The sequence below is a fragment of the Mustela nigripes genome, chromosome 1, assembly GCF_022355385.1.
Source record: "Mustela nigripes isolate SB6536 chromosome 1, MUSNIG.SB6536, whole genome shotgun sequence".
In the NCBI taxonomy this organism is placed as follows: domain Eukaryota; kingdom Metazoa; phylum Chordata; class Mammalia; order Carnivora; family Mustelidae; genus Mustela; species Mustela nigripes.
In genome coordinates this window covers 203,797,142-203,819,993 of record NC_081557.1, presented here as the reverse complement: position 1 = coordinate 203,819,993, position 22,852 = coordinate 203,797,142, and the positions used below count along the sequence as shown (strand labels likewise).

General features: G+C 46.2%; 1 protein-coding gene across 3 annotated transcripts in view; it reads right to left on the bottom strand.

Moving 5' to 3' along the window:
- The window catches only part of FAM193A (family with sequence similarity 193 member A), a 166,291-nt gene that overhangs the window by 64,644 nt on the left and 78,795 nt on the right, over window positions 1-22,852 (bottom strand). For 2 of the 3 annotated variants that reach the window (XM_059379674.1, XM_059379683.1), the window contains exons 3-6: window positions 10,614-10,771; window positions 9,719-9,886; window positions 6,336-6,570; window positions 274-398 (exon numbers count right to left, since the gene is read on the bottom strand). In XM_059379674.1, the coding sequence (XP_059235657.1) occupies window positions 274-398; window positions 6,336-6,570; window positions 9,719-9,886; window positions 10,614-10,771 (686 nt within the window). The remainder of the gene's footprint in view (window positions 1-273; window positions 399-6,335; window positions 6,571-9,718; window positions 9,887-10,613; window positions 10,772-22,852) is intronic. The other variant, XM_059379694.1, reaches the window with a different exon arrangement.

Here is a 22,852-nt window from a genome sequence, read left to right as displayed (position 1 = left end):
GAGCCCAATGCGGGACTTGATCCCAGGACCCTGAGATCATGACCTGAGCCGAAGGCAGCAGCTTAACCCACTGAGCCACCCAGGCGCCCCGAATCTGTTATTTTAAAAGTTTAATTTAGTACTCCTGGGATTCTGAGTTTCCGCCCAAGTGGTACTGTTCCCTGAGCAAGAACGTCCACACCGTGATGGTGTTCCAACACACACCCACTACAACACAGGGAGAAGGACCATGCTGTCACACCACAGAGACATACGCAGACAAAGACCAGATACCTGATCTGTGACACCAGTGCTGGCAAGTTGCTCTGAAGAAGTGGCTCCGAAAAGACCAGATTTTCAAACAGATGCTTATTATGCAGTTCCCATGTCACCTGGAACTTTTTCAAGTGTTCATTTTCCTAGTTAAAAAGATAAATAAATAAATAAATGGAAGATATACTGAATTGATGAAGACTAAAACTCCCCAGAAGGATCCTCCCCCTCCAGCCCTCTTTGCAGGCCCATTCCGCAGCACATGGAGAACCCCAAGGCACACTTCTGGCCACATGCACACACGACCCCAGTCTCCTCTCTTCTCAGACCCTCACACAGAGAAAGGGGGTAAGATGCACACAAATACACGACAGATAGAGAGAAACAAATGCACGTATTTGATAGTCATTCCTTACACTGTACTTCCAAAATGCACTGAAAGCCCTACTCTTCAAACAATTTAAATGCACGCAAATCCTCTGATGTCGAAGGGCAATCATTTTCTTGCCTATCTTGAGAAATCTGCCATTCTGGTGTATGCAAATAACTTCTCCACTAGTGCTATGCCATGGAAGGTCAGGTGTTTCCTCTCCCTAATACACAAAGGTAAGCTCAGCAGTTACTTTAAATAGCTTTTAAACATTTGGGAGCGTCCTGGCCATCAGAGAGAGTGATACCAAAAGAAACATCCATCTGCCCTCAACACAAGGTGACCAGGACAGAGAGGGTGCCTTTCCTGAGCATAGATCTCACGACAAGCATATGCATGTGGGACTCCCAAGTGTCTACCCATAAGCTACACGATGCTGTAGGGCTCCCTGTGTTTCAGTCATCGCACATCCTTCATACATGTTCCTTCCCTAACTCACTGACAACTGGAGGAACTGCTTAACATGATGTAGCAATACTCCATGAAATGGGCTACTCATGGTGACGCCTTCTACAACTTAACCGTAGTGAATTCACATGACCACACCTGCAGGTGTTAGTAAACAGTCTACACATGAAGAGTCCACTGTTTGCCCAGTAACTGGCTGGCATGGGGGCTGAGAGAAGTCAAAGTGAGCATTTCCTGTTCCTGAGCACAGCCAGGGAGACAGAGCTCAGGGCACACTGGCGGCACCACTCTGGCACAAACGGATGCCAGCTCTGCCACCTGCCAGTCCCTGCTCATGGCCTGCAGACAGACGGGGCCCTGCAAGGAACCCGGACACCTGCACAGACCCTTAAACCCTCCGTTCTGCCTGTGTTTCCAGAGCTTGCTCCCACTGCCCCAGGTGTGCACTTCCGCACCCTGCAGTGCCACTACTCTGTACAGGACAGCTTGCCGAGGAGATGATAAACTCCACCCAATCTCTGGAATGAGAACCTTGCTGAAGAAGGTACCAAGGACATGGCCACAGACGACATGTCAACCACACTACATGTCACAGACATCAGCAGAGACCACTCTGTGCAGGCACTGGGCCAGGTACAGGGTCACAAAGATGAAGCCAGCAGGCCCCTGCTCTCTAGGAGTCACCAGGGGACAGAGAAGAGGGCAGTGATCCGATTTATGGTTTGTCTCTACAAAAACGAACATGCAGGAGCTAAGGCAGCAGCCAGACCAAGCTCCTGGCCAGCTGAGGGAGGTTCTGGGGAGGGCGCTCAGGGGAACTGAGTGCTTGCTGGGCTTCCCCCATAAACCTCCACAGCTGAATGCGTGGTCCTTTGCCTGCCTGCCTGCCTACTTGTGGGGGTGGGACACAGCTCTGGCTTTTGGGGGTCATGTTACTACAGGTACCTGGGTGAAGGCTGACTTAGGAAGATGTTTGGCATTTTTCATGAAATCTATAATCATACTTCCAAGTGAGGCAAGCAAAAGAAACAGCACGACCCAAACTCATTTCCCAGCTCAGAGTCAACTTGGGAAAACAACGTGTGCTAGCAACAGTGCTTCCTGCAGGCCAGGCATGGTTCTTAGTGCTCACAAGGGTCATTTCAGTAGCACCCTCGACAACCCTGGACTGGATGCTGCCAGGCCCCATTCACAGGCCAGAGACGGCCTACAGAGGCTGAGCGATGGGCCTGGAACTGGGGGGAGAGAGTCTTCAGGCTGCTGGCGGTGGGGGGCTGTGCAGGAGTGCAGCCAAGACTCAGCACCACCTGAGCTAGAGGCACAGAGAACAAGCTTGCCAGTGACTCAAACTCAGGCTTTTCCACCCAAACTAGTTTTCCTTCTTACACTCAACTGCAAAAAAGTTTGGGGGGGTCTGGAAGGAGAACGAGGAGGTGTTCAGAATCAAGCTGTGCAACAGACCTCAAGAACTACCAGGCTGTCCTTAAGGATGGAAATTCAGATTTCATGATTACTACAGCCCTGGCACAGCATTTCCCAGATGGTGGGAAGCACAACCTATGTGCAGGCTCCTTCTATTTTAATATTTAAAATAAAATTTTAAAACATGAAGCTATCATGAAGCTATCATCTTGTTTGATCCCCAGGGCAGTGTAGAATATACCCACAAGTGCATTTCCCACGAAAATGTTTGTTTTTAAAAATACCCTTCTATGTCTAAATGTCCTCCCTGGGTTCTGCAGAATCAGAAAAACGGGATGTTTTTTCCAGAGAAGCCAGTTGAGAAGGCAGAGAATTAGCCAGCAGGGTTTGTGCAGCAAGCCAATGTGCTGCTTTAAGAAAAACAACCAATGTGCTGCTTTAAGAAAAACAAGCCAATGTGCTGCTTTAAGAAAAACAATTTGTGGCCAATCATAAAATCTGAGCTTTCATGCAACAATCTGCATTTTGGGAAAACTTGAATCTGTCACTGTGGCCTTGAAGCTTCTCCATTCTGATGAGGATCAGTGGTGATAGCTACAAAGGTCATTTTTTTTTTTAAGATTTTATTTATTTGACAGAGAGAGAGATCACAAATAGGCAGAGAGACAGAGAGAGAGAGAGATGAGGAGAAGAAGGCTCCCTGCTGAGCAGAGAGCCCAATGCGGGACTCGATCCCAGGCCCCTGGGATCATGACTCGAGCCGAAGGCAGAGTTTCAACCCACTGAGCCACCCAGGTGCCCCTACAAAGGTCATTTTTTACACTGAACACCATCAGGAAGATAGGCACTAAATTACTCAGTGAGCTCATGTATTTCCAATGACCAAAGTATGAGGTTGGAAAACCACGTGTGGGCAGACCCATTCTGAGCGTCGGCTCCAGCACTGGTTCTGATGTAAGAGACATGCTCGGAGACCCTACACCACACCTAACCATTAAGAAGCCCTCAGGCAGGGCATCTGGGTGGCTCAGTGGGTTAAAGCCTCTGCCTTCAGCTCAGGTCATGATCTCAGGGTCTTGGGATCGAGCCCTCCATTGGGCTCTCTGCTCATCGGCGAGCCTGCTTCCTCCTCTCTCTGCCTGCCTCTCTGCCTACTTGTGATCTCTGTCTGTCAAATAAATAAATAAAATCTTTTAAAAAAAAAAAAAAAAGCTCTCAGGCAGGGCACCTGGGTGGCGCAGTGGGCTAAGCCTCTGCCTTCAGCTCAGGTCATGTTCTCAGGGTCCTGGGATAGAGCCCCACATGAGGCTCTCTGCTCAGCAGGGAGCCTGCTTTCCCCTCTCTCTCTGCCTGCTCTCTGCCTACTAGGAATCTCTCTGTCAAATAAATAAATAAAATCTTAAAAAAAAAAAAAAAGAAGCCCTCGAACTCAAGTGTACTCCTGACGAATGGCTGGAAAGGCTATTAAGATATTCCTCCCTTTGCCAAATACAGATCTGCGTGAGGCAGAATTTTCTTCAATAACTTCAGCCAAAGCAACCTATGACAACAGTGTGAATGTAGAAGCAACTACGAGAATCAACATGTCCTCTATTGAGCCAAAAACTAAGGAGATCTGCAAAAATGTAAAAGAAACCCCTCTTCTTACTAAATATGTTTTGGAAAATAATTCTTTTTGGGGGTACCTGGGTGGCTCAGCCAATGAAACGTCATGCCAGGGCATGATCACAGGATCCTGGGATTGAGCCCCGCATCGGGAGTTTTCACACCCCACCAACAGCACTTGTTGAAACCACAAACGTAGGTGGCAGCTGGCTTATAATGACAAAATTTCTTGGAGGCTGTACTTGGCCTCCGCCCTCCCCAAGATCACAACAGGCACATGCCCTTGCCATCCCTCCAGGGCCTCTCCTTCACTCTCACACAAGGAGGTAGCCATCTGTGGGCCCAGCACTGTGTGTCGATGCCACCCAGGGTGGGACCGAGGCTGTATCTCCCATCTCCCAGGTTTAGATGTTCCTGGAGTAAATGCTGGCTTTGGGGCACACAAATTTCTCAGGATTCCAACTTTTAGTTTGTTTTTCACCCCTAAGTCTTCTTGCCTTTCCTGCCACCTCAGCAATGTGCTGTAAAAGCTTTTATCTAGTTTCAGTTTATGTGATCCAGTAATTCCGTTATTTCCGATGAAGGAAGAAGGATTTCAGGGTGTCACGTCTGCTGTACCACTGGAAACCAAAGTGAGTACCTCTATGTATAATGAAAGTGACATTAATCACTGAGCAAACAACCATATTTTGTTCTTAGTATTTAAGAGTTTTTTCCAAACCACAAGAAAGTATTCCTATGTAAATTGTTAGGCATTTGCTCCAAGTAGCAGGGCTGAAATCAATTTCTGTTTGTTTCAAAAACCGCGCTCCACGCTAACTGCCTAAGGGGGGCCTGGGCGGAAGCGCCACCTGGGCAGAGCTGTGCTTTGCACAAGGTTCGGGCAGCTGGGAGACGCTCTTCACCTTGGTGGACTCCTCTCCCGGCGGACTCAGGAAGGTCCAAGGGTGCGGTCCTAGAGGAGGTGGCACTGGATGTGAAAACTGAAGAGCGGGTACTTTCAGTAAATCGAGGCAGAAGAGGGAGAGCTGCATGCAATGTGACATTTGGGAGTGAAGCACCAGAGGCCTGATGGGCCCTGCTGCCATTGCAGATTCTCATGACGCAGAGACAGCCGTCCCTCCTGATTCAGGCTCCTTTCCTCACATCGTGTGCTTTCTTCCAGGCTGTCAAGATTCACCGGCACGGCATGGTCTACTGCAGGGATGCCTGAGGAGGCCCATGAAGCCCACTCCCCCTGAATCTACTTGCAAAACTGTGTGTCTGTAAATTTTCCTGGCAAGAAGATCTATCAATTTTAGAATCACAAACACCATTGCATTTAAAATCTTAGGAACTACTGGTGCTGTATTTGTTTCAAAATGTAGTTTTACCAGGAAGAAAGTACCCAAACCCAGTCAAGTATTATTTAATAACTAAATTGAGGTAATGGCAAACAAATCCACGGACTATCGCCAAATCGGTATTTCTCTAACAGTCTGGAAGGCCTGAATGACCGGTTTCTCAGGCAGCACAGCCTCCCTGCACCGGCAGCTGCACCGCTGACAGGGCAGACTGAAGCTTCTGATGCCTAGCCTGGCTGGTTTCTAGGAGCTGAGATTCTACCACATGCCTCCTTCCACCCATGTGTGTTAGGTTACCTTGTGAGGTGGTCAGAGACCTGTAAGACACCCCTGCTTGTCTCCTTCATGAGGGCAAGTGGGCAGGGACGGGGGTGGGCATGAGGGTGGGTTCTTATTGGACTCTGGGAACCCATTCCTAACCCAGGGCTGGACTGTGGAATCGACAACTGAAAGCCATAGGACCAGAAGCAAGTGCTCTCCACAGGAGTCATGCCCTGCGTGTCACACTGACAACAGAGATAACAGCTTAAGACAGAAACCATTTGTCTTTCTTCTCCCTCCTAATGCACACACTGGTCCTCATCTCACATCATCCCCATCTCTCGTTCCCTAGGCCTCAAGGTCTCCAAACTGTATTTCCATGATATGTTACCCGAATAACAATCCATGCGACACCTTCCTCCCAGAGCACAGTCCAGAGAGAAGAGAGAGGGGAGAGGAAACAGGTTCTCTTCTAGGTGCCTGAGCGCCACAAAGGAGGGGCTGGTGATGGCACACGAGGGCAACACACAAGCCTCCCCACGACCTCATCCGAGCTCAGTGGTCTTCTCAAGTTCTTCCCCACAGAACCAGAGGAAGGCAGCCTTCGCTCTTACCAGCGTGCCCAGGAAGGTGCTGATCGTGCGTGCCGCCTGGCAGAGGGCACCGTACTCCTCGAGGAGGAGAGAGATGAACTGATGAGCCTGTGGAGGGCCCTGCAGGGCGGACGGCGCCTTCACCTTGGACGCCGCCGACAGCTGCCGGAGCAGTCGGACCTTCATCTCCAGCACATACTCTCTGGCTTGTTGTTCCAGCCGCTGGTACAGCTGGTAAGGGTCCCTCTCGCAGAGCCTGCATGGAGAAGAGAGAGTCACTGCTCACCCGTGACCCGCCCACATACGGCCCTCCACAGAACTGCCATCAGCGAGCTGAGCTGCGATCAGCGCCCACCCGGCCATGGCTACAACCACCATCTTCTCAATATCCCGTGAGAGGTGCCTTCACCTCACTCACCACAAAGGAGCACTGGCACAGACAGCGTCGAGTCACAAAGTCATCAGCTAAGAGCCCCAAAATCCCAGCATTTACTCAAAACTTACTCTGCACTAGCACTGTGTCTCCCACGTACCCACCCAGCTAATCACCAAGTTCATCACTCAGCTGAACGGCGCAGCCCGCCTGGATAGAAGGCAGGGAGCTTACACAACCAGCAGGTGGCAGAGCGCACATAGTGGCACCTCCTCTCAGGAGCCCTAAGACAACTCATTGTCCACGCCCACATGCTGGGCAAAAGCAACCATCTAAGTAGAGGTGACACCTGGCTTGGGGGACTCTAGAGCAGACTGCTCTGTCCTTTTTTCCAGGAATTCAGTATATAACGCAAATGAGCTTGCATTATTTTTATAATCAGAGGAAACTATAGAAACAATATCTCTTTTTAAGCTATCCCACAGACACACACACAAAAAAACAATGAGAATGTATAAAATAAAACCCCTAAACTGAAGAGAATTAATTAAATTTAAAAATTAAATTTAAAAATAAAAAATAATTAAAAAATTAAAAATCAATAAGTACCTTTCTACCGAGCCACAGTAGCAGTTAACATTTTTATAAATTTCTTTCCTAATTTGGAGATAATCTACTAAAGCAGCCGCTTCTTCCGAATGCACAATTCTGAGGGTTCTGCAGATGGAAGCCCAGGACCACTGGGCTGACAACAGTATCTGTCTGCGAGCTGCCACCAGGAGGGAACTCTTGAGGCCAGCACTTTATCAGACACAAGTTGTAAAACATATCAAGCCACAGGTCCTGGATTTTACACAACAGATCCTTTTACCTTCTGGGCACCACATTTGGGTCAAAAAGAGAAGAATGTAAGTTGCCCCCTATTCCAGTTTTAAATTAGTGCACCACCTAAATTATAAAGACAAGAGGCAAGTAAAACCCAGCAATGGAGCAAGGGAAGCCTTGCACAAAATGTGGCTAGAGAAATAATAAAAACTGATGGGATTCCCACTGGGGTTAGCACACTTCAGAAAGACATACGAGTTAAGCGTAGCAACCACAATTTTAATTACCAGTACAACTGTCCTACAAAGTAGACTGTTAAAGGAATGCCCCAGAAGGCTCAAATGACAGAGGGACAACCAAACTTACAGCAGACTGGACGCCTCTTAGTGAGGTGAGTTAAACATCCATTTTACTTTATTTCTTTGTCCATTTCAGTACCTTTGAAAATCAACAAAATGGCCATGCGGTCCTCCCACAAGTAGATTTTTTTAAAAGCCATATGACCAGGAGGCAGGACTATGCCAAAGTCACTGAGGCGGCTCATCCACATGCACAGCCAACAAACACCAGTGTATGTGTGCTGAAGGTTACTCTTCAGTGGCATGGCTGCAGCACTGAAGAAGCCAAGGAAATAAACTCTGCCCTCACGATGCCAATGTCACATACATACAGGTGATGGGATTCTGGGTAATAGTAGGAAATAATGAAAAAGGCGGCAAGGGGACAAAGAGTGATGGCAGAGAGGCGCCTGGGGTCTTACACAGAGTAGCCTCTTTGAGAAAGTGACTCTGAAAAGTAATGTGAACACCGGAAAGGAGAAAAAAAAATCCTGAGAAAGGAAGAACACGGCAAACAGAAAGAAGAGTAAATGCAAAGGCCCTGTGGCAGGAGTGAGTGTGGCCAGCAGAGGAAGGACAGGAACCAGCACAGCTGGGATGTAGTGAAGAATGGTGTGAGGGCAGCACAGAGCAGGACCATGTAGGACACCAAGGGCCACAGAGAGGAGGAAAGGATTATGACCACCAGCTGTACAGACTCCCAGAAGTGGGATTCATGAACACTCCTCTCTTGATGAGTATCACCATGTAAACCACAAAAGCAGCCATGCTCTTAGGACACGAGGGCGAGTACAGCAGATCTGATACAGACACACTTCCAGCTGGGGCTGTGACATTTCCACATTCTTAACAGTGTATTTCACTATCAGGGCAATGCCGTTTTCCAAACCTCAGCAATTCCCATTACCAGCTTTACAGTCTCTCCCACGGGTACTAGCACTTGCCAAGTGTCTTCCTCCAGCCACCTCTCCTTTGACTTTGGCTGCTTCCTAAGCACTGGTAATCTAGGACGTCATGTGTCTGAATGGCAGGCCTTATGTTTTTCCCTCATACTCACTAGGAAACCTAATTCCTGGAAGTGGCACAACCACCCAGATCCATCTCCTGTAGTGCAAGGCGTTGAGCCCTGAACACACTGGCTGTGTTCCTCTACAAGTTCACAGAACCCACAGCCATACACTGCTCCTCATTCCAGGATAACCTGTGCTGTACAGCGAGTAAGAGTCTGGAGAGCCCCCTTCAAAATGTGGGAAACACAAAGCAAGAGGAGAAACGATCCATGAACTGCCTTGCTCAAATTGATCCCTTTTACCTGGAACATTTCAAAGAAGAGAAAAAAGACCCTACAGACTATAAGGCAGAGTAACAGTCTGTCTGTCACCGGGCACATGGTGTCCGCTAAAGAGCACACGCAGAGTCACAGGCCCTCCATGGGACACCCACTTGGATGGGTCGGCCACAGCGGGCGCTCCACTCCCACACCAGCGCGTTCTCAAGCTGCCTGGCCTCAGGAAATGTCTTCTCACCACAGTGGGCACCTGCCTGTCCTCCTGGGGCTGCTAAACACAAGAGGGCTTGAGACTGTGCTCAGCACCATCCCTCGCACAGTCAGTCTCAACACTAAGAAAGGACAGAAACGTGTCGATTCATTTGTTTATTATATAGACAGTGAGCATTTCATCAGAATGAACGTGAATCTCTGCCCAGAGGGCTTGCTTCTGGCAGTCTGTCTGCCTGCCAGCAGGGTACCAGCAGTGAACGGGTGCAGCCAAGCTTACGGGGTCCAGAGAGCAGAGCCTAGCCCAAGCAGAGAGTAGGCTTCCTGGGCAGCAGGTGAGGGAGGGACACGACACAGGGGCAACGTGTACCTATCCACGAGCTCCTTCACCCCCTCCTTGTCGGGCACGAGGCTCTGGTCTTGGTCGTCGGCCAGCGGGGTCCCCGCCTGGCGGTAAATGCAGCGGACCGTGTAGCGCACTTCTGACCAGTAGTTCTGTAGCTGCTGAGGTTCACGGTCCGTCTCTGCTGAAATCTCTCTGTGAGATGGCACAAGAGCAAGGAGGTCAGGGTTAGCAGACAGTCTGGGTCACCCTTGCCCTCCAGATGGCCTAAGGGGATTGGGCATGGACTCCCAACAGCATCCTCTACCTTACTCTGCTCCTGGAGCGGCCTCCCACTTGCTGTGGCCATAGGAAGGCCTTGTGACCAGGCTTCAGGTGCCTGAAGGTTCCCCAAACCCTCCTCCCCAGGAGACCACAGCCCCTCCTCGCACAACAGGAATGAACACACCTGGCGTCCCACATCGAGAACACTGATGCTCCCCTCCATCTCAAGGGGCCCATCAGGCAGCTCTCTCTCCCCACAAAGGCCCTACTCCCCGCTCGGCTGCACTAGCTTCGGGCCTGAGCCGAGCACAGAGTGAGTTCAGAGCCCCCAGACCCTGGCCTCTCCTCCTTTATACTGCAGCAGCATCCCAAGGAAGGGGTGGCTCACCCCTTACCCAGGCCAGTCTGTGACTCTAATGACTTGGCTCTGCCTCCCTCCCTCTCTGAGTGCTAGCCTGCTGTTGTCAGCCCTCACAGGCAGGGACTCAGAAGAGCCTCATCCCACTAGTTCTTCCACTGACACCCAGGCTCCTATCTTAGTCCTCAGGAATCGATCAAGTGTCTGCCGTCTTTATGGGAACGGCCCCTTTCCTGCTCCAGCGGCAGCGCAGGTCAGGCAGGCCCTGCTCCCGACTGTCCCACGGGCCCACACTGGTACCTGCGCTCGCTGCAGGCCTCACAGGCACACGAGGAGTCTGAGGGCGCAGTGCCCAGCCCCGCCGAGGGCAGCGTCTGCGCACCAAGGGCTAGCCTCCCGCCGCCTGCCTCTGGCTGGGACCCGCCAAGAGGGGAGTGAAGAAGAAAGTCTTGGCCCTGCTTTGAAAAGAGAACAGAACAGACTATGTTCAAATGTTCACGGCACGGTAGAAATTTGTTATTAACGTGTTAGAAAAATGCCTTTTAGAAACAAATTTAAATTCAGACGCTGACAAGATCTCTAAGGACATCACCTGGGTAACTTTCTGACATCTAAGAATTTTGTTTGCAACCAATTATTTACTACCTTTGGAGAGTTCTACCATAATCTCAGGAAAACAGTAAGTTTCTTTCGTGCTTTAGGAGAGCAGCTCCACTCTCAGGGTCCTCATCGGCGGACGCACTGCCCTGCACCTTCAGGGCTGGTGCTTAGTGCAAAGCCAGCGGCCTGCAAGCACAGCGGGAAGCTGGGGGGCAGGGGGAGGTCGGGAGCAGAGGCCTCTCATCCTGGTCCCGTGGAACTCCACAGCTGTGCTGCCTGCTCTAAGGGACAGGAGGCTGGAGAAAGAGAACATTCTAGGCAAAGATGGCAGGATGAAGCAGGCTCCAACCCTCTTGCCTGGAACCCAAGAGCCCCTAGAAGGTTCTATTAGCAGCCATTACACGGACCATAACTACAACCCTATTCCCTCCCACCCCCCTAGGTGGTCCCTCGACTCTCAGGGACAGGATCTGAGAGGGATTCTATTACATTAGGGACACATGCACTCCAATCTTAGAGCAGATGATCTCCGCAGTGAAGAAAGGGCACTAAACAGGGCAGCCAGCCCCACAGCTTTCACCCCACCAGCCTTAGGAGAAGGAAGCCACGGAAAAGGGCCTATGAAGGGAGCGCACACACTCGGAGAGAGAAGACAATCCCTGGGAGGCTGTGGCAGCTGGTGGGTGCTTCCTCAGGGTGGTCAGACACTTGGGGCACCACCAGTGGCAAACCGGGCCTGTTGTGTGCCCCTTGGGAGTTTGGGCACACAGACATGGGAGGGAACAGTAGTGGGCCTGCCTCCATCACATGGTAGGCTGGGTCCCTGCTCTTAGAGCAGGGGCTTGTGTCATCAAAAAACCCACCTGAAAAGGTTCCTGCTAGGTGAGTGGGTCCCAGAATTATATCAGGGGGCAGAGCAAGGGTTGAGGGGGTGCGTCACACACAGTATGTATGTGGCAGACAGTGAGAAGTCTGGACCAAAGTCTAGGAAACCCTAAAGAAAGGCCTCTTATGGGGGTACCTGGGTGGCTCATTCAGTTAAGTGTCTGCCTTCAGCTCAGGTCATGATCCCAGGGTTCTGGGATTGAGCCCCACATCAGGCTCCCTGTTGGGGGGAAACCTGCTTCTCCTCCTTCTTTCTGCTGCTCCCTCTGCTTGTGTTCCCTCCCTAGCTCTCTGTCAAATAAATAAAATCTTTTTTAAAAGGGGGGGCTTCTTACAATCAAGAGCCACTCACCAGTGGAACACGTGTTAGAATCCTGGGCCCCGGTCACCAAGGAGAATCACAGACAGCCTATAAAGTATGGAAACTCCCCCCAACCCCTCCTGCCCAGAGCCCCTTCTCCACCCAGGCAGAGCAGGGAAGGCCAAGGAAGCAGGACAGGCACCACTGCCCTCCACCCCCATGATATGCCCTTGCTGACCCCAAGGGGAGATGCTCTGAGGGAAGGGAGACACTCGGGTTTTTTGTAAATTAGACTAGAGTATCCAAAAATAAGATGATTCTAATATCCATGGCGACAAGAAAGGCTTGACAGGTCTGAGTGCAATGCTGGTAGAACCAGACTATCCTCCAAGAGCAGCAGGTCATTGCACTGCACGAAGGAGGTTTCCTCTCCCCTCCATTCCCTTCATCCAACAGCAAGGCCAGCCATGGGACTCCAGTCCTCAGCAGATGCACAATATGATTCTCCCTTCCCTGCTCCCAACAGTCCAACTACTGTCACCTCTGCCTGCCAGGTGAAGGTGGGGCGGCTCTCCGACAGCACCGCTGCCACCCACACTCAGAGCCCTCCCGCAAGCAGCAGCCAGAGTGGTGGTTAAAGTAAGAGACACCCTGTCACTCCCCTGCACAGAACCTTCCACAGCACTCAGAAACAGATTCTAAATTTCTTACCCATCTTCACGGTTTCCCAGAACACATCTTTGCTTTTCTTTCACTGCAGCTGAGTCTTTCGCTGCCTAGAGCGCTAACCCACTAAATGTGTGAATGGCCTGAGGAACAGAATCCTACCAGTCACGCCTTCCTGCGGAGGCGGGTAAACCAGGCATCAGGTTTCCCCTGTCCCTGCTCCAAACCCATCCTTCCCTGCACTGCTGCGTGTCAGAGGGGCTCCAGCGCTGTGTGGGGCCTTGCCAGCAGGGGACAATGGAGGGCCACCTTGGAAGCTTCCGCATCCCCAGCACCCAGAGGCTTGAGAGGAACATTGGTAGCCCACCCCTATGACAGTTTGTCAGATGGGCCTGTGGCTTCTCAGCAACTGCTCTGCTACCCAGAGAGCCTCTCCCAAGGGTGTCCTGCCTGGAATCACATCCCTAAGCCACCTCTACCTGAGATTGGCTGCTCCCCTAGACGCACCACAGCCGGACTCTTCAGCATTTCCTTCCCAGATCTGTGCAGCTGATCTCCTATTTCTAGTTAACAGTTGGTTCTCGATGCAAAAGCAACCTGTTCAAATTACTGGTGTGGGTGCCCATCTCCTGAGCTTAATCACCCTGTTAATCTCTTGTATCACAAACTGCTATTTGAAATCCTGGTGTTTCCCTTGTTTTCTCGTTTATTTTTTGTTGTTTGGTTTTTTACCTGTCTTCATCACTAGAAGACCAGTCCCCAAGAATGGGACCTTTGTGTCCTGTTCGCCACTGTGCACTAGCACCAACAACGCTGCCTGACACACCGGACAGACTCAGAACAGCAGCCAAGAACCTGGAAAGTAACACTTCCTGGTGACAAGGGATGAAATGAGGCCTTTTAAAACAGTGCATGATGACTATACAGTAAATCCTTAAGTGTCTCACCTTCTGGTACTCATCTCATACAAATTTAGCTTCAGTTATTATGTGTTCTCCAAGTCCAACATAGCTGAAAAGAATACAACAAAATCCAGCACTCAACAATGTGAAGTACGCAAAGTCCAGCATCCAATGACAAAAACAAGAAGGAAGATAGAACACATAACCATGAGGGAAACAAATCAACAGAAACAGACCTGAAAACAACAAAAATGATGCAACCAATGGACAAGAATCTGAAACTGGTGATTACAAACTCTTACATGTCAGAAAGCAGAAGAAAACATAAATATGAGGAGGAAAGTGGAGCTGTAAAAAATTACCCAATGGAACTTCTAAAGAGGAAAAATATATCTTAGAGTAGTATATCAATAAATCTGAAGCAATAAAAAATCCAAAATGAGGCAGAGCAAAAAACAAGACTGAAAAAAAAAGCATTTCTAAAACAAAAGTCAAGATGTCTAACATGCGGGTAATGGTGTCCCAGAAAAAAAGGTTATATAAAGAAATTGTTGAAAATTTTCCATATTCAATGTGACTGTAAACTGGCATGTCTTAAAAACTCATCTGAACCAAAGCACAATAAACACAAAGCGAACCATATCAAGCACATCAGTAAAAGGCTGAAAAGCAATGATGAAGTACAGATCTGAGAAGCAGGCAGAGAAAAACATCCCTTCTGTGCAGAGAAGCAAAGGCAAGGATGACAACACGCTTCCACCAGAAACTAGGGAAGCCAGCAAAGAAATGACCAACAATCTAGAATTTTGAATAAAAATGACTTTTCTTTAAGATTTATTTATTTGAGGTACGCCTGGGTGGCTCAGTGGGTTAAAGCCTCTGCCTTTGGCTCAGGTCATGATCCGGGGTCCTGGGATCGAGCCCCACCATCAGGCTCTCTGCTTGTCGGGGAGCCTGCTTCCTCCTCTCTCTCTGCCTGCTTCTCTGCCTACTTGCATCTCTCTCTCTCAAATAAATAAATAAATCTTTAAAAAATAAAAAGATTTATTTATTTGACAGAGGGATCACAAGTAGACAGAGAGGCAGGCAGAGAGAGAAAGAGAAGCAGGCTCCCCGTTGAGCAGAGAGCCCAATGTGGAGCTTGATCCCAAGACCCGGAGATCATGACCTGAGCCGAAGGCAAAGGCGATAACCCACTGAGCCACCCAGGCGCCCTGAATAAAAATGACTTTTTAAAATGAAAGCAAAAGAAAAACTTCAGACAAAGAGAAGCTCCCCTACACTAGAAAAATGTTCAAGGCAGCCCTTGAGGCGGAAGAACAGGCAAAGATGATCGAAACTACATGCAGGAGGGAAGAGCACCAACTCAGTAATGGGGAAAAGGCAAAGGTTCTTCTCATTTTAAAAGTCTTTTAAGAAGATAACAGATGACTACATAGCTGGTGGAACTCAGAGTAAATATTTTAAGGCTCCTTACACTACATAAGAAGTATATAATATTCTCTGAAAGTAGAAGTTGAAAAGTTGAAGATCTGTATTATGAATTCTAGAATCACTAAAAATAATGAAACAAAGCGATACAGGTAATAAGTCAAGAAGAGGTAAAACAGAATCATAAGAAATATTCAAGGGGTGCCTGGGTGGCTCAGTAATTAACTGACTCTTGATCTCAGCTCAGGTCCTGATCTCAGGGTCATGAGTTCAAGCCCCGCGTTGGGCTCCATGCTGATGGAGGGAGGGAGGGAGGGGGGAAAGACAGACAGACAGAAAGAGAAAATATTCAATTAATCCAACAGAAAGAAAGAGAAAAATAAAAAATTCAATTAATCCAAAGGAAAAAAAAGGAAAGTAGCAAACAACAGATGGGCAAAAAAAGGAAGGAAAAATAAAGCAAGCTGGTAGATTTACATCTAAACATATCAATTATTACATTAAATGGAAATACTTAAATTTTCCAATTGTCAGAAGAGATGGTCAGGTTGGATTAAGCAAGAGGCACCATGCTTTCTACAGTGGATTATAAAGACACAGGTAGGTTAAAAAAAAGGTTGGGAGACATACTGCATGCAAACACGAACTTTTTTAAAAAGGCTGAGTAGCTCTATGAGTATTAAGACTAAGTTGGCTTTAGAACAAGGAATGCTAACAGCAATGAAGGAGATGATGACGGTAAAAAGAAAATAAATAATAATAATGACAACATGACTGATTTAACAAGAAGCAAGAGCAGTGGTAAATAAGTAAGGACTCCAATAACAGAACTCAAGATACATGAAGGAGGAATTAAAAAGAGAAATACAAAAACCCGCAGTTATGTTTGGAATTTCAGCAGTCCTTTCAGTAACTGACCTAGACAAAAAAATCAGGAAGGATGCAGAAGATGTGAACAACCACATCAACCAACCTGAAGTACCTAATAGTACACTCTTCCTGATAAAAGAATACAAATTCCTTCCGAGGCACACAGAACAATAGTCAAAACTGGCCATAAAACAGATCAGCACATTTCTGAGAATTAGATCATATATTAAGTATGTTCTCTGCCTACAACAGAATTAAGCTAATAATAACAAAGGGGGGGGGGTCAAAAGGTACAAACTTCTAGTTATAAAATAAATAAGTCATGGAAATATAATGTATAGCTTCGTGAGTTTGATGAATACTGTATTTAAATTTGAAAATTACTAAAAATAGATCTTAAAAGTCATCACCACAAGAAAAAAAACCTTTTTTGGGTAACTATGATGTGACAGATGTTAACTATAGACCTACTGTGGATTATTTTGTAATATACACAAATATTCAATCTTTATGTTATACTAAACATATAATGTTGTTGTGTCAATCATACTTCAATTAGAAAAAGATATCTGTGGGGCACCAGGGTGGCTCATCCAGTTAAATCTGCCTTTGGCTCAGGTCATGATCCCATGATCCTGGGATCTGGCCCCATGTCAGACTCCCTGCTCAGTGCTTAAATAGGATTTTATGAAATTAAACCAATTAACTATGAAGTTGAAAGACAGAAATAATAAACCTAAGAGCAGAAATTAATGAAACAGAAAAATGAAAAATCAGTTCAACCAAACTGTGGTTCTTAGCTTAATAAAAATGATAAACCTGGGGGAGCCTGGGTGGCTCAGTGGATTAAGCCCCTGCCTTCGGCTCAGGTCATGATCTCAGTGTCCTGGGATCGAGCCCCGCATCGGGCTCTCCGCTCAGCAGGGAGCCTGCTTCCCCCTCTGTCTCTGCCTGCCTCTCTGCCTACTTGTGATCTCTGTCTCTGTCAAATAAATAAATAAAAATCTTTAAAAAAAAAAAAATGATAAACCTGAAGCCAGGCTATCGGGGAGAAAACAGACAAAACTCAAACAACTAATGTCAGGAGTTAAGTGGCAGGGGCAAATCACCACAGATCCCATGGAAATTAAAAACACAGGTAGGAGAATATTCTGAGCAACATCATGCCAATACATTTGATATAAAATGGGCAACTTCTTTTTTCCCAGTTTTGCTGAGCTGTAACTGACAGTACTGTGTAACTGTATGCAGGAATGCAGCACAATGACATGACTTGCATACACTTTAAAATGACTACACAAATTTCTTTAGAGACAAAAATTTATAAAACATACTGGAAGAGACAGATAGCTTTTATCAAATAAATTGAACTTGTAGTTCAAAATCATCCTAACAAGGCAACTCCAGGTCAAGATAGCTTCACTGGTGAATTCTACCAAATATTTAAGGTAGAAATGGTAGAAATCAACTCCACACAAACTTTTCCAGAAAACTACAGAAGAGAGAATACTTCCCAGTTCATTCTACAAGGTATTAATTACCCTTATACCAAAACCACACAAAGATACTGTGAGACAAGAAACTTACAGACTATTATCCTTCATGAATACAGATGCAATAGTCCTTAACAAAATACCAGCAAACCCAACATAGCAACCTATGGAAAGGATAATACATCATGATCAAGTGTGGATTATCACAGGAATATGTCACCATAATTAATATTATTAAAAAACTAAAAAAGAGAAACTCCGTCATTTCAATAGATGCAGAAAATGAATCTGACAAGATTAAATATCCATTCATGGTGACCTCCAGCAAACTAAAACCAGAAGTAGGCTTTTCCCACCTGATACACAAAATCCTACAGCTAACATCATACTTAATAGTGAAAGACCAAATGCTTTCCCCATTAGACTGGAAACAGGGAAGGATGTCTGCTCATATCACTTCTACTCAATATCATACTGGAGGGCCTAGCCAATACAGAAAGGGGGGGATAAAAAAGATACAGATTGGAAAGGAAAAAATATATTATTTGTAGATGATGTGTACAAAATCTTGAGGAATCTACCAAATAACCAACAGAATAAATAAATGAGCTTTCATAAGATACAAAGTAAATTTTAAAAAAGCAAACAAAGCTGTATCTCTATATATTAGCAATAAACAATTAGATATTGTATTTTCTTCGAAGTACCATTTAAAACATCGAGAAAATATGAAATACCTTGGAAAATTTTCAACATACTATGTACAAAGCCTACGTTAAAGACTACAAACTATTTTAAGAAGAAATTTAAAAGACCTGGGGCGCCTGGTGACTCAGTGGGTTAAGCCTCTGCCTTCAGCTCAGGTCATCATCTCAGGGTCCTAGGATTGAGCCCCACATCAGGCTCTCTGCTCGGCGGTGAGTCTGCCCCCCCCCCCCCCCCCCGCCTGCCTCTCTGCCTACCTGTGATCATTTTCTCTGTCAAATAAATAAATAAAAATCCTGGAAAAGAAAAAAAAAAAGAAATTTAAAAGACCTAAATCAATGAAGAATCATACTACATTAATAGACTGAAAGACTCAGTATTATCAAGACGTCATTTTTTGGCGGTCTGAGTTGCTCAGTCGGCTGAGCAGCTGACTCTTGATTTGTATTTAAAAGTCATAATCTTGGGGTTCTACAACTGAACCCTGCTCAGCAGGGAGTCTGCTTATCTCCCTCTGCGCCTCTTGCCCCTCATCTTGCTCATGATGGCTTGCATTCTTGCTCTCTCTCTCAAATTAATCAATCTTGGAAAAAAAAAGAAGAAGAAGAAGAACCCAAGTTGGTAAATAGACTCAATACAACATCCGTTAAAATCTCAGCAGGCTTTTCTGCAGAAACTAGAAGACGATGCTAACCCTTATATGGGAATGCAGAGGAACTAAAATAGCCAAAGCACTGTTGAAAAAAGAACAAAACTGAAGAACTTCTACCTTGTTTCATGACTTACTATTAAAAAGCTTCAGGAATCAAGATAGTAGGGTACTAGCAAAAGGATGAGTATATATGTAAAGTCCAAGACAGAATCCAAAATAGACCCACACATTAAAAAAGAAAGAAATAAAAAGATTTTACAAAGATGCCAAAATAATTTAACAAGGAAAAATAGTATTTTCAGCAAAGAGTTCTGAAACAAGTGGATATTCACATGCAAAAAGGATGAGCTTTAACCTTACTTTATAAAAGATATAAAACTTCACTCAAAATGGATCACAGAGCAAATGTATAAGCTCAAAACATAAGACATCTAGAAAACAAACACAGCAAAAAATCTTATAACCTTGAGTAGCCAAGATTACTTACATAGAACACAAGAAGCCCAAATCATTTAAAATTGATAAACTGGACTTGATCAAATTTTAAAATTTTGCTCTTCAAAGAATAGTGTTCTGTAATGAGAAGGCAAGCCACACACACCAAGAGAAAATATCTGAAAAACATTATCTGATGAAAGGTTTGTATCCAGAATATACTACAGAGATCTCTCAAAATTCAGTAACAGTAAGATAAACAACCTAATTAAAAATAGGCAAAAGATCTGAATAGCCGTGTCCCCAAAGTGAAACAGATGGAAAATAAGCACATGAAAAGATGTTCAGCAAGTCATTTAGAAAACGCCCATCAAAACCATGAGACAGCACTACAAGTCGCTAGAACAGCTACAGTTAAGGACTGTCAATATATCCAGCCTCGGTAAGGACGCAGATTAACAGGAACTCTCATTCATAGATGGAAAATAGTATAAGCACTTTGAAAAATTCCAAGACAGTTCCTTAAAATGTTAATCATGCACTCACCCCATGACCTAGCAATTCTACTCCTCAGTATTTATCAAAGACAGATTAACTGGGACGCCTGGGTGGCTCAGTTGGTTAAGCAGCTGCCTTCGGTTCAGGTCATGATCCCAGCGTCCTGGGATCGAGTCCCACATCGGGCTCCTTGCTCCGCAGGGATCCTGCTTCTCCCTCTGACTCTGCCTTCCACTCTGTCTGCCTGTGCTCACTCTCGCTCTCTCTCTCTCTGACAAATAAATAAATAAAATCTTAAAAAAAAAAATGTTTAAAAAGACAGATTAACTATGTTCACAAAACGCTTGTACTCAAATGTTATTAGTAGCTTTACTGTTTTGTTGTTGTTGTTGTTGTTTTAAAGTAGGCTCCACACCCATCCAGGAGCTCTAAACAAGGCTTAAACTCATGACCCTGAGATCAAGACCTGAGCTGAAACCAACAGTCAGATGTTTAACAGACTGAACCACTCAGGTGCTCCTGAAATGTTACTAGTGGCTTTAATGTTAACAGCCAAATGTCCCCCTATTGGTGAATGGATAACAAATTGTGCTTCCTCCATACAAAGGAATACTACTCTGAGATAAAAAACAAATGAACCAAAAAGACACGTGCAACAACACAGATAAATCTCAAAAGCATTATATTAAGCAAGAAAAGCCAAAGACCACCATTAGGTTATCTTTCCAAGAGGGGCTGATTCAAGTTCTGTCTTTCCAGTCTTAAGAGTTCGGAGCAGCAGTGAAAAATGTTATCAGCAACCACTTTCATGATGCTCATTATAAAGGAATTTTTTATGTTTGTATTAGGAACCAAGACCCAAAAGGGCAAACGTTCAAGATACAAACAAATATTAGCAAACTCTTAAATGACTGGTTTAAATTGACACTATCTGCCTTGATAAGACCTGAGGGCACATAACTATTAGGAGAAGGCAGTTCCTCGGTGTAAAATGGAAGACTTCTACTTCAATGATATGAGAACCAAGACATAATCCCTCATGTCCAGAATCAAAAGAAAGCCTTTAATATGATCAACCTTGAAAACAGAAAAACAGAATACTAATTTGCCCAGTCCTCTTCCTTGTGGTAGGATGTCTGAGTGCTCACAGACCCCTTCACAGAAAACAGTAATTCTCCCAAGTATCATCTCCCATGCCCGCACACCAATTCACTACTTAAACATACATACACAAGTATAAAATACAATAGACCTTACACTTCTAAGACTTTGTGTAATTCTAAAAATCTAAGCTTGTCTACAACTTAAAATTTTATAAACCTAAAAACCATTACTCAAATTAACATTATTATAAAGAGCCAAATGAGTAATTAACTGAAATCAAATTCCTAAATTCAACATAGGCCTTGGTTCTGACTACTAAGCAGAAGGCTCCTTTTAGTCAGGCCTGTATTCATGTAGGTCTCTCTACAAATCATCTCGGCCATCCCATGTGTCTGCCTGTACAGAGCAGGCCATATCTTGGTGGGTCTTTGCTTGGCTTCAGCAAAGAACTTAAGTATTAAGACAACCTCCGTTCCTTCTTCAGTAGCCTTTACATGCACTGTACCCAGGCTCACCAGGTCACAGAAGACAGGAGCTAAAGCCCTCCAGTACACAGGAGGCCCTCCAATGATGTGAGAATGCCCTCCCCCATTATCAGAATACAAACAAAAATTGTTTTAACCTTCAGGGAATTCACAGAATTCCTTGAAAATACACCCACAGCCTCCCAAGCTGTAAAGTCTACTGGGCAGGATCAGTACTTGCAAATATGTTGAGGTCCCAAAACATTATCTTCGGATATAAATTAAAGGTAGACTCATCCCTTCATCCAAACACCACCCGTGGGTGCCTATTTGTGCCCAGCCTGTGAAGATACCCTGAGCTGGCGGAGCTAGGAGCCTGGACAGACGGCTGGGCTGGGGCAGGTAGGTGCATGCACGTGTCAGGCTGATGGGATGATGCCTGTTTGTGGGAGGGGCTGAGCTGAGCAGGGACCCAGAAGCCTGGCTTCTGCTGAGCCTGTGCAGCATCCCTGCTCCTTCTCAACCAGCCCCATCCTTGCTCCCCTTGTCCAACGCCGAGGACTAAGGGACTCTGCAGAGGGGAAGGTGCTGGGTGACAGGCAGGTCAGGGCCCCAGCACAGCAATGTGTCCATCTTCAACAGGGACCTCAGGCTAGCCCCAAACCTGCCACCCTGACAGCTCACTGTTCTCATTTCTCGAGGAGACCATCTGAAACCTTAGCCACTCTCCAGTTCCTTCCCAGTCTTGTGAGATTCACTCTCCCTCTCAAAAAAAATTTTATAAAGATGATTCCTGGCAGCAATTTTCTCAACTTCCACACTCCCCACCCCACCTTACTTGACACCTACACAGCCTTGCTGGAGAGTCTGGTCTCAGGATGAGTCTTCTCGAGAGCCCCCAGTTCCCCCTCCGAGTGGAACCTCAGGGGCACCACCACTTCTCAACCTTACTCCTTCCCACTCCCAAGCAAGTTCAAACTGCCTGCCCAGTGTTAAGTGTGGGCAAGAATATGGGCAAAGGGAACTCAAACACTACTGGTGGGAACAGAAACGGGAACAGTCACTGGGGAAACTGCTGTTATTGTACAAATGTAAGCATTTGAATTACTTACAACCCAGCAATTCTATTTCATAGATAAACACTCTGTTAATTAATTTTATATGTCAACTTGACTGGGCTAAGAGATGACAGACAGTGGGTAAAACTATTTTTGGGTGTTTTGTGAGGGTGTCTCTGGAAGAGATGTGCATTTAAATGCTTAGACTGAATGAAGACAATCCCTCACCAATGAGGGTGGATGTGTCGTCCACTCCAGAGAGGGTCTGAAGAACAAAAAAGGAAGGACTGATTCATGCTCCCTGCTTCTGTGGAGACACCCACTTCCTGCCGCAGAGGTCAGCGCTCCCGGTTCTTGGGCCTCTGGACTGAGAGTGAAGGACACCAGTTTTCCTGGGTCTCCAGCTTGCAGATGGCACACTGTGGGGCTTCTCAGCCTCCATGACCACACGAGCCAATCCCTGTAATAAATCTCC